An 11,495-nucleotide genomic window follows, 5' to 3' on the forward strand; every position below is an offset into this window, starting at 1 on the left:
TACTCTTGCAAGGTAAACAACTGATCAGCTATTACAAATGAACCTAGGCACTTAATGGAGGGTTTTCCCCAATGGTTTTAATAATTAAAATTTCAGAAGATTGGAAACCATCTAAATGAGGGATCACTGAAATAGTGGTGCATCCATACAGCCGAACATAGTGCAGCTGCAGATCCTGTGTGCTGAAAGATATCCGAGACATGCTAAGTGGAAAGACCAGGATTTAAAACAGTTGCTTCATAATTGTGTATGTGCATAAGAGAGCTCTGAAAGGACATACTAGAAACCATCAACATTGGTTATGGGGCATCAGGGTAAGTACTGTGTGGCTGGAGCACTAAACAGGAGACCTCAGAAGAAAGCTGGTGCCAAAGAAATTTCATATACACTAAAGAAAGTTATTGACAACATATAACTAAAATACACCTCTGAATTCTGCCACTGAGATGATGCATCATCGGTAGGTCTCAGGGAAGATTCTGATTGAGCTTCTTTTGTTTTCCTGCCCATCCCTGGACCAGCCATGGACATGGACCCTTACCTGCAGTAGGGGACCAGGTTACCAGGTATCACCAGTGGCAGCTCCAGAGGCTATATCACACTTGGAAAGGGGTAATTCGTCAAAAGGATATTAATTCAGCAAGCATATGAGTACTTACTTCTTGGTAAGCCATAGGAATAAGACAGTAAAAATAGGTAGGGAATATAAGGGGAATTGCAAGGTCAGAGGGTATGCAGAATTTTAAGACTTGTAATATGGACAGTTTGTGCCAAATGGTGTAATCACCAGCAGCATAGGAGAGAGCCCGAGAGTCCCTGTATGTTTGTCAGAGTAGCTGAAATTGAAATTAAACCTATTCTCAAGACATTTGGTGGGTTCTGCAAATGTTCTTCCTATGAAGATGACCTTGTCGTGTAGAGCCATGAAGAATCTTACCATGTGGAAAATAACTATGAGTGATATTTAGTTAACTTAGTGGCATCTGTTCAGCACTTCTGATCCAAAATCAGAAATGTTAAGTGACGGACTATCCAGGGAAACATGTTTGCTCTTATCTCGCAGTGGAGTTACACCAGTTGATTGGGAAGGAGTTGACTACAGCAAACAGGAATTTTGATCTAAAGTTGCAGTATGCACGGTCTAGCTCAGGTTCTCGTACAGCAAGTGGCCATGGTGGCTGCCACGCTGGGCTCGGACCTGGCTCAGGGTCGGAAGGGGGTTTTGTTTTGGTCCCTTGGTTTTTAGGTTAATCCAGTGGCTGGATCTTTGTTAATTGGGAGGCCCACCCTGCCTGGGAGGGCAGGACAGTGATGTGAAGAGTTAGAAAGGTCTCCATGGAGATGTTTCCGAGGTTGCCTGCCCATCACTAGCCATTCTGAACAGCCAGTAAGCAGAGCACCTTCAAGTCTCATAAAGTTGCTGTTGTGAATTCCTGTAATTTAATGAAAGCTGCAGACTGTGGTCAACACAAAGAACAATAAATGACCTGTGTTAAGCAGCCATTGGAGGCAAAATGGAGATTTTAATACCCACAAAATGCTGTAAAGATGATCTTGCCTGTATGAAGCTTGGCCTAGAAGTGTAAAATCTCATTTTCTGAACTGAGTTATTATACCTCCTGATGTGGTGAGAGGCATAAAAGTCCCTTGCTTCATTCATGAAGAACTTAGGGTGTGCCCTGGATGTAGCGTCCCTGCTCATCCAAGATCTCTTCTGAGGCTGCAGGGAATTGACCTTATGCAAGCTTCTGGTCCCCCACACATCTCCTGTCTTCACAGCTCGGCCTACAAGGCCTTTCTCCCCATTTTCTGCTTACCCAGTATCCACCCTGCAAGGACTAAGGCAGGTGGCCCTTGCCCTGAAGCTCTCCATTCAAATGAAACATTTTTCTCTCTTCATATTCACAGTACATTCACTCTGTTCTCTCCCTTGTATTATGTAAATTTGTTTGGATTATTGTTAGTTGTTTGCATGCCCGTTTATTATCAGGATGAATCCCTGTCTTACCCACACACTCACCTCTGGTCAGTAAATGTTTATACAAGTACATTTTCTGATAAGATGAAGGGAAGAAACAGAGCAGCCTGGAAGCCAGAGCACCTGAAACTGGATGGGGGAATACAAGTTGATAGTAAGGTGTGAGGAAAAGGCTGCAGCCCAAAGGCCCAGACTGAGGAAATAAACCTGTGATCACGGTTGACCAGATCAGGCCAGGCTTCCTTTCTCAGGACTAGATCAGAGAGAAACTGCTAGCTGGAAAAGTGACTCTCAGATCCAGGACAGAACAGCATGTTGCTTAAACAGTTAAATTATTTTATTTGACCAAATTGTACTGTTTCAGTCCTTAAAAATGGGGACATTGAACACGCTTAATGATACATTTTTTTCTGTATTACCAACTTTTTAAGTTTGAATTCTTATTGCTAACATTGAGAACTTGGGACCTACGATACTGAGTTGTTACCTTAGGAAAACAAATGGACATGCAGGTTTTAATATAAGTTCAACTATGCCTGTGGTGAAGAGCCACCAACAGACCTGGACGAATGACTGGATACAGAATCAGGAGTTCTGATCACCTTTCTCAAAACCAAATAGAGCCGAGACATGGAATAAGAACCCCAAGTAGGTGAAAACGAGAGAAGAAAAGGTTTTTTTTTTGTTGTTTTTTTTTTTAAAGATTTTTTAATTTCTTTATTCGACAGAGATAGAGACAGCCAGCGAGAGAGGGAACACAAGCAGGGGGAGTGGGAGAGGAAGAAGCAGGCTCATAGAGGAAGAGCCTGATGTGGGGCTTGATCCCATAATGCCGGGATCACGCCCTGAGCCGAAGGCAGACGCTTAACCGCTGTGCCACCCAGGCGCCCCGAGAGAAGAAAAGTTTAATATCCCCTATTAAGAACTCATTATGGACTAGACTAGTGAAGGGAAAATAGTGAATCATTTAATGAAAAATTACATGTCTAGTTTAAGGATGAGGACAGAGGTAGCTGAGGGACATCAGAACAGAATGATAGTAGTTGCTAGGAGGTCATGTGGGAAGGAGCTTGAATAAGTTTGCTAACTTGTCATTGGTAGGCTTCCCCCCCCCATCCCCAGCATTACTTGGAGTTTGTGTCTTAAGCTATTGTTTTTTCATGAGTGTCTTTTTTGTTTTGAGCAAAGGCGGCTTCGATGATCCACCCTAAAGAGGTGCCCCCTGAAGCCATCTTACTGGCAGTCTACCTTGAACTGCAAAACGGTAAGTAATTCTTCTCTCTAGTTAGGACTGTATCCCTTCGGAGATGGCTGGCTCTGTTGGAGGAGCATGCAACTCTTGATCTCAGGGTTGTGCGTTCGAGCCCCATGTTGGGTGTAGAGATTACCTAAATAGAAGTTTAAAACAAAAGGATTGTATCCCTTCAAAGAGCCCAGGGTTTTGAGTGTCTGGTTTATCTCTTCGAATCTGAAACTTTATCTTCCTTGAAAACATTATGCATCAAGTTCTTCTAGAAGAAAAGTAACTAGGGAGTTTTTATCTTACAAACTCCTGCTTTTTATGACTTAACCATATTTTATCTGTGAAAATGCAGGAAAGCATAACTTCTGACACCTAATTATCATTAATCCTTACTAATTAATTAACCTTTCTCTTAGGCAGCCAAATGACTTGAATTGAGAACATGAGTCAGAATGCCAGTTGCCAAGAGTTGTACACTGTAGTGTTTTGAACATAGATGTCATTGATGAGTTTCACAGTAAATCAGTTCTTGCTGACAGTTATCCAAACCTAAATCCAGGTCATACCTCTGGGACACATACAACCTTTAAGGACGTGGCTTCTGAGAAAAGATTGTGGGCCCTTTATAAGAGACAGCATGAAGTAGAGAAGAGATGTGAATGAAAGAAATTAAAGAAACAGAAACATTAAGAGTTCTAAGTCGTGCCTCCTTTTGATCATGGGACTCCTTACATGGTTCCCTCTTTCGATAGCTTTTTTATAGCACTAAGTGCCTGGTACCCAGCTGGCCTTGGCCTCCTGAAAGGTGTGAATAGGGTTAGTGTGTTGGTCCTAAGCGCCCTTCCATGCAGTCTTGCGGGAGACAAGTTCGCAAGCTCGGTTATACCTTAGAAAAACCTTAAGGCTTTTAAAAATCCCTTTGCCCGGATCACACCCCAGATCTCTTAACTCAGAATTTCTGGGGATGGGACGGAGGCATGATGTGACCCCAGTGTATAGCAAAGGCTGCAGACCACTGCTCTCCTAGACCATCTTTTACTTCCCTTGCATGATGCTGATGGCTTGCTTTGTACATGGTGGTATTGTTTATGCTTTTTCTTAATGGGAAGTGTTTTTATAGGTAATACCCAGCTGGCCTTACAGATCATCAAAAGGAATCAGCTGCTCCCCGCAGTGAAAACACTGTCTGAGATGAGAAAGAAGCCAGTGTTCCAGCCTGTCCACCCGATCCAGCCCATCCAAATGCCGGCTTTCACTGCACAGAGAAAGTGACATATTTGCTCTCGGAAAACTGTTACTTGAGACCCAGGGGAGTATTTACGGGCCTTTTCATTTGTATTGCAGCAAAATGAATAAAAGATGGTGAAAGGTGCTAGTTTTGAAGACACAATTTTGAAATGATTCTAACCCCTGGCTTTTTGGGTTTTTTGTTTGTTTGTTTTTGTTTTTGCCAGAAGCTTACTTAAAATTAAGGATTCACAAACTCATTTTCATCTGTTTTTCTTTAATCTTACATTTTGAGCCATTATGTGATGTATCCATGTCATCGACAATTAAAAAATCGTCTTATCAGAACAGTCTTGTATAATCACATTTTGTCTTTCTTGTAACTGTTGGGCAATTTTAGCATCTGAGGTTTGGTGTTAAAGTTTTAAAGCCTGAGAGATCTGTGAGCAGTAGATGAGTAGCCAATCCAAAAGCTGATCTGGGGGCAGAGAGGAGGGGAAGTTGATGTGTTTTCTGCCTGGTTATGACTAAAAGGACCAGAAAATGCATAGTAGAACCCATAGGGCCAGTAACATTGGCTTAAGAAGGGATGTCTGGTCTGATAGGAGTCACTTGCTTCAAGATTACAAATGAAGACAAACCAGGTTCAGGGCACTGGTCGTGTTCGTCCACCTGTATACCCCTAGGCTGAGGCACTGGTTCTGGAGTCTGTGAGCAAGGAGCTCAAGGGTCATTGCTAACCCCTTTGCAGATGCAAACACAAATTTAAAATTGCGTCTTTCCAGGGTGCCTGGCTGACTCGGTAGGACACGTGACTCTTGATCTCAGGGTTGTGACTTTGAGCTCCATGTTGGGTGCAGAGATTACTTAAAGAATTTAAAAAAAAAAAAAAAAAAAACACAAAACTTTCCAAGAGATAGATATATGTTGTGGGACTAACATGGCCAAATTTTGTCCATAGGGTTGATAGGTTAACTTTAGGGGGAAAAAGCCATAATACAGACTCACTTTAGAAAAATTGGGTCAGGGTACCTGGCTAGCTCAGTTGGAGGAGCATGCAACTCTTGATCTCAGGATTTTGAATTCAAGCCTCACAGTGGGTGTATAGATTCCTTAAAAAATAAAATCTTTATTCTTTTTTTTAAGATTTTATTTATTTGAGGGGCACCTGGGTTTCTCAGTCGTTAAACATCTGCCTTCGACTCAAGGTGTGATCCCGGGGTCCTGGGATCAAGCCCCACATCAGGCTCCCTGCTCTGCTGGGAGCCTGCTTCTTCCTTTCCCACTCCCCCCTGCTTGTGTTCCCTCTCTCTGTCAAATAAATAAATAAAATCTTTAAAAAAGAGAGAGAGATTTTTTTTATTTGAAACAGGGCACGAGTGGGGGCAGACTCCCTGGTGAGCAGGGAGCCCCACACTGGACTGGATCCTATGGCCCTGGGATCATGACCTGAGCCAAAGGCAGACAGTTAACCAACTGAGCCACCCAGGCACCCCAAAAAAAAATTTTTAGGAAAAAAGAGGGGGGGCGCCTGGGTGGCACAGCGGTTAAGCGTCTGCCTTCGGCTCAGGGCGTGATCCCAGCGTTATGGGATCGAGCCCCACATCAGGCTCCTCCGCTATGAGCCTGCTTCTTCCTCTCCCACTCCCCCTGCTTGTGTTCCCTCTCTCACTGGCTGTCTCTATCTCTGTTGAATAAATAAATAAAATCTTTAAAAAAAAAAATGACCCAAGTTGAAGGCAGACGCTTAACCAACTGAGCCGAGGCGTCTTCTTTTTCCAGTTAAACACGGGATGGGTGGGCACATAAGGGTTCTATTGCTCTTTAAGGGCCACATTGCTCTTAAAATTTCTCTTTACAGAGTAAATTCTTTCCAGGTAGATACTGAAAACTGGCCTAGCTTCCATGGGCCTCTCAAAGCCGTTTCCAGATGAGGCAAGGACCCTTAAGCTTCACTGGTGTTGGTCCAAGTCTGTAGCCTCTGCTTTCCCAAGTCCCAGACAAGCAGCAGCACTGTGGGACCCATTCAGATGCTGCAGGATGGTAGGAGAATTGCTTGGCCTGGATATTTTTTGGAGAATGAGTCCACAGACCTCATAAATTGGTAGGACCCCACAGGGTCTTGGTAGTGTGAAGTGGGAAAAGGCCTGTTAGTTTTCTTGAGGACAATACATCTTTGGAGAAATCTCAAGAAATAAGAACTTTCCTTGCTTGCTGGTTGGTTTATGGGAAAGTAGAAATGGCTACAGGGCAGGTCATGTTGCTGTGTTAAATAACACATTTGGGGCACCTGGGTGGCACCGTTGGTTAAGCATCTGACTCCTGGTTTTGGCTGAGGTTGTGATCTCAGGTTCGTGGGATGGAGCCCCGGGTGGGCTCTGCGCTCAGCACAGGGTCTGCTTGGGACTCTCTCCCCCCAGTCCCTCTTCTGCCCCTCCCACCCCCACTCACTGGCATGCTTTAAATCTTTAAAAAAAAACAAAAAAAAAACATTTGGCTGCTAGTAGTAGACAGTGGGTTCGTGATATCAACAAAGATTGTTTTGCTCTCACTTAAGAGGTGGGTACATAGGCAGCTGCTGGCCTTGGTTCTAGTGCTCAGTGATGCCCTCAGGGACTCCGCTCCCATTTTCCATGTCACTGCCCTTAGCATTTGGGCTTTTGTCCCCAGTCATAGGACAGTCCAGCATTATATCTGCATTGAAGGTAAGAAGAGGGTAAAGGCAACCTGTCCTCATGGAGACTGCCAGGAACAAAGTTTTCCCAGAAACTCCCAGCTTCGCATCTCCTTTGTCAGATCAAGTCAAGTAGCCATCCTTAGCTGCAGGGAAGGCTGGAAAAGAAATCACCAACAGTGTCAGCTGCAGTTGCTAGGATAGTTCCTGCACTTCTTAAGGGGAGGACAGGTAAGTGTCTTCCCACCCCATGAATTCTTTCTGATGCCTTGTTGTCAAAAGAATGGTCCATCAGCCCGGCTTTGTCTTCCTTAGCTGCCCTGGGCAGATCCCAGCACATTAAATGCAAACTCTTCATTTCCAAGACTGTTCATCAGCCAGGAAGCCACCTTCCCACCTATTCCTGCCCCAATTTGTTAATGCCACCTTTGTTAAGTGGGGTAATCCTAATGTGCTAAAAGATTTTAGATGCCACGTTCTGAAATTTTTCTCAGGTGTCCCCATTTCTTCCCCCTTTGGGTCTCTCTTGATACATAACCTTTTTTTTTTTTTTAAGATGTTTTATTAGAGTGTAAGCACAAGTGGGGAAAAGGGAGAGAGACAAGCACTCCCGCTGAGCATGGAGCAGACGTGGGGCTCTGTCGCAGGACCCTGGGATCATCACCTGAGCTGAAGTCAGATGCTTAACCGATCCACCTAGGTGCCCCTGATAAATACTTTTTCTCCTTTGGTATATGGTTTTCTGTAAACAGGTGTGGATGTTGTAGGCATCAATCTTAAATCTTATTTGTTAGGGTTGTATATATATATATATATATATAAAAATATAGATATATTTTTAAGATCTTATTTTTATTTTTTTAAAAAAGATTTTATTTATGTGAGAGAAATCACAAGGGGGGGAGGGGCAGAGAGAGAAGCAGGCTCCCCCCCACTGAGCAGGGAGGCCTATGCAGCACTCAATCCCGGGACTCCAGGATCATGACCCAAGCAGAAGGCAGATGCCTAACCAACTGAGCCACCCAGGTGCCCCAAGAATCTATTTTTAAGTAATCTTTACACCCAGCGTGGGGCTCCTCACAAGCCTGAGACCAAGAGTCACGCCCTACCGACTGAGCCAGCCAGGCGCCCTTAAGGTGGCAAATTTTTAGAAGAACCTCCTTAGCTTCTGTTCAACTCCACTACCCATTCAGCTTCAAAAAGGGGCAAAATTCACAGACCCAAGGAGAGTGCGAATGCAAGTGTCCCCCAAACTGTAAGGTACTCACCCTCAGAAGAGCTGGAGCATTATGCCCCTGGCCCTCACACCATAGGATGGCCCCCTGCAGAGCTCCACACTGCCAAGTCCTTGACCGGCGTCCTGGCCTACCTCCACCTGCCTGTGCACGACCCACACACCTCCGCCAGCTTGTAACCGTGCCGCCGTTTCATAGCAACACACCCTGGTATTGCCACCACTCACGAACTCCACTGTCGCCCCTTACCCAACCCAAGTGACCGAGCCAGTGACTTGATCTCCTGAGGTTTTTAACCAGTTTGCAGAATGAGGGTGCCTTTCCTCAGGAACCCGTGTGAGGATTAAAGTGAGGTGATGAAAGCCAAGTGCACCTGGTCGACCTTCACTACCAGTGAGCTCACGTGCCCTTCCTGATGCCTACACCCTGGTCAGCTTAGGCGTCCTCCACACTTCCTTCCCCTGACTGTTGCCTCTCTCCGTCTCCCATCCATTCCCCTTTTTGGAAGCCTTCTGGAGAAAACTGACTAATGACTTCATGGACCTAAAGCCAGACTCTGACTGGCTTCAAGTCTTGGTTCTCTCGCATACTGGGACAAATTTGGTCTGGAACAAGTTGTTTTGCTTCTTTGTGCCTCAGTTTTTTCATCCGTAAAATGAAGATACTAATGGTACCTCCTCATTGGGCTGGAATGAGGTTTAAGGCCTTAGCCCTCGTTATTTCTGGAAGTGCCTTGAACTCCCATATGGGAGCTCCATGATTTTCGCTGTGTGATATAAAGGATATCAAAGCAGAAACTGTTTCCTGCTCTATTAAGGAAACGTTATATATTATTACATTACTGAGGTAGCTCTGTAGGTGGCTGGTAGGAGCAGGGGCTCTTTAGGTAAACTGTCTTCACTTTGGATATGTCCAATGTTAAAAGATAAACTGTGGCATATTAAAAATTTTAAGAGTTTATTTGAGCAACAATTGATTCGAATTGGGCAGCATTCAGTCTAACAGAAAGGAGCTCTGAGGAGCTGTACAAAATGCAAGACATGGCAGAAACAGGAACAGGAAGTTATGCTTGAAAAAAAAAGTTATTGCAAAGTTACTTTAGGGGTGCTAGGGTTCTATCAGGCAGATAACTAGTGCTGATCAGGTGATTCCTGATTCACTAGTTTAAGATTCCATTTCTGGGAGACCCAAAACTAAATCGGCTGAGGCTTAGTTTGGTGATGAGGGTCTTAGCATAACTGACTCTATTTGGAGATTGTTGTCTTGTTTTTAATACCAGTATCTGGGGTTTAGTAGTTGTTCAGTAAACACTGGCCTCCTGTGTTCTCATCCCATTCTTTCCTACCTTGCCCAGTCCCTTGCCCTCCGAGCTCACAAGGCTCCCTGCCCCTGTTGCTCCTCAGCCCAGCTATGACTGACTACAGGGCAGTGCTGAGTCCTGCCCAGGGTTCAGGAAGACCTGCAAGGGCTCGTCGTGGTACCTGCTGCATTCTCTCTAGTTTCTGTAAACCTCTTCCTTACACCCCTGGTGTCACCCAAACTGGATTCTCTGCCATCACCCCAAAGGAGTCACCATTTCCCACTTCCTAGAAATTCCTCTCTTCTAGTTTCAGCATGTCAACATCCTAGCCATCGCACACTACCTCTCCGCAGCCCTAACCCCCAAGGAGATTCATTTCTCTTAAACCCCAGCTCTTCATTCAGGCCAGCCATGCTTACCAAGGATGTGTTCTGGGCTGGTGAGCTTTTTTGTTGAGCCCCATAGTAACCTGGCAAATCTTAGGCACACTCTATGATCTGTTCCTCGTCAGCTATTTTCTTCTCCCTCCTGAATTGTGAGTACTTTGAAGACAGGGCTGTACATTATACAGTGTGTGGATTGTTCTGGAACAAAGTCCACTAAACAGAATTTTTGGTGATTTTTTTCTTTCTAGGCCTGGCAGTGTCACAGGACCCACTTCTTTCAAGGTGGGGGTGGCCTATTAACATAACCCCCAAGGTTCACTGGGTCTCGGCATCCTTGACCCTCTGAGTCTCATCAGATGAGATTTAAATAGTGGCCCAGGATGGGTGGGTTAGTGGTCAAACTCAGCTGGCCCAGCCTAAAGTAACCAAACCCAGACATACACAAAGCAAGCAATTTACACATTCAGCTTCCCTTTCTCCCTGGGGAGAACAGGGCAAAAATACAGGCTCTGGGGTAGGAGTGGGTGTGACACGGGAGGAGGCAGTGAAGTTCATTAGCCCCCTCATTTGGGGCAAAGGGGATCCGTGTGGTGACAAACAATTGTCCTGGAGGATTTAGGAGGATTTGGCCAAGTGTCCCTGTGGGCCCCAAGCCTCCTCCTAATCCCGTCCACATTTCAGACTACTTAGGATCGCATTAAATGTCAAAGCCGGCGTTTAGGGAAATATCTACATTTCGTATGCATCGCTCGGGTCAAAAGAAAAGCTGAAACGAACCTTCGAGCATTTGGCGCGAGAGGCTCTCTGTGTGGTCCGGAGTGTGAATGGGGAGGGGGGCCGGCGCCCTCGCAGCCTCCCCGCCCAGGAATGCGGGCTTTTCACATGTAGAAAATGCTAATGCTTTGTTCCAGCCTCGGCCTCCCGGAGGCGCGGAGGCGCCCGGCCGGATTGTCACAGCTGCATTTGCATGTGAGCGGCCCCTTGTCCCCATCCCCACCCCCACCCCTCCCCTCCCCCAGCATGGCTGGGCTGAGGATTTCTGGGACTGCTGGAAAGACCGCCTGCAAATGTCCTCTACCATCCCTTAATCCCCGGTCAGGCCACAGGTAGCTATTATGGAACTTTCTGAAAGAACATCCTTTTACTTGGCAGCAGGCAGGTTAATTTTTTTTTACTCCAATTTCCATTTTATTTAGCGCTTTGAATCATTTCATATAAAATATTCCATCGAGAAAGATGAAGGCGTTGGACGAACCGTTCACATCTGTGCCGTTGTGGCAGGACATGTGACGCTTTGCAAGGGCTCCATTTCGCGTTTCCTCCTCAGAGGGAGCAGCCGAGAGACCTCAGGTAGCCGCCCGTGTGTATGTGCCTGAGTTTCTACGGAAGGGGACACCGCCCACAGGTTGTAGTGGAGGCCGGAGGTCCCGCAGCACAGCGAACCCAGCGCAG

At 45.6% G+C, this 11,495-nt stretch overlaps 1 protein-coding gene across 1 annotated transcript in view; it reads left to right on the forward strand.

Moving 5' to 3' along the window:
* The window catches only part of CNOT10 (CCR4-NOT transcription complex subunit 10), a 78,658-nt gene extending 73,860 nt beyond the window's left edge, over nucleotides 1-4,798 (forward strand). Inside the window, exons 18-19 of the mRNA XM_034663554.1 lie at nucleotides 3,167-3,242; nucleotides 4,342-4,798. Coding sequence (XP_034519445.1) covers nucleotides 3,167-3,242; nucleotides 4,342-4,493 — 228 coding nt within the window. The 3' untranslated portion in view covers nucleotides 4,494-4,798. The remainder of the gene's footprint in view (nucleotides 1-3,166; nucleotides 3,243-4,341) is intronic.
* Nucleotides 4,799-11,495: the final 6,697 nt, after the last annotated feature.

Source organism: Ailuropoda melanoleuca, chromosome 6, assembly GCF_002007445.2.
Source record: "Ailuropoda melanoleuca isolate Jingjing chromosome 6, ASM200744v2, whole genome shotgun sequence".
Classification (NCBI taxonomy): domain Eukaryota; kingdom Metazoa; phylum Chordata; class Mammalia; order Carnivora; family Ursidae; genus Ailuropoda; species Ailuropoda melanoleuca.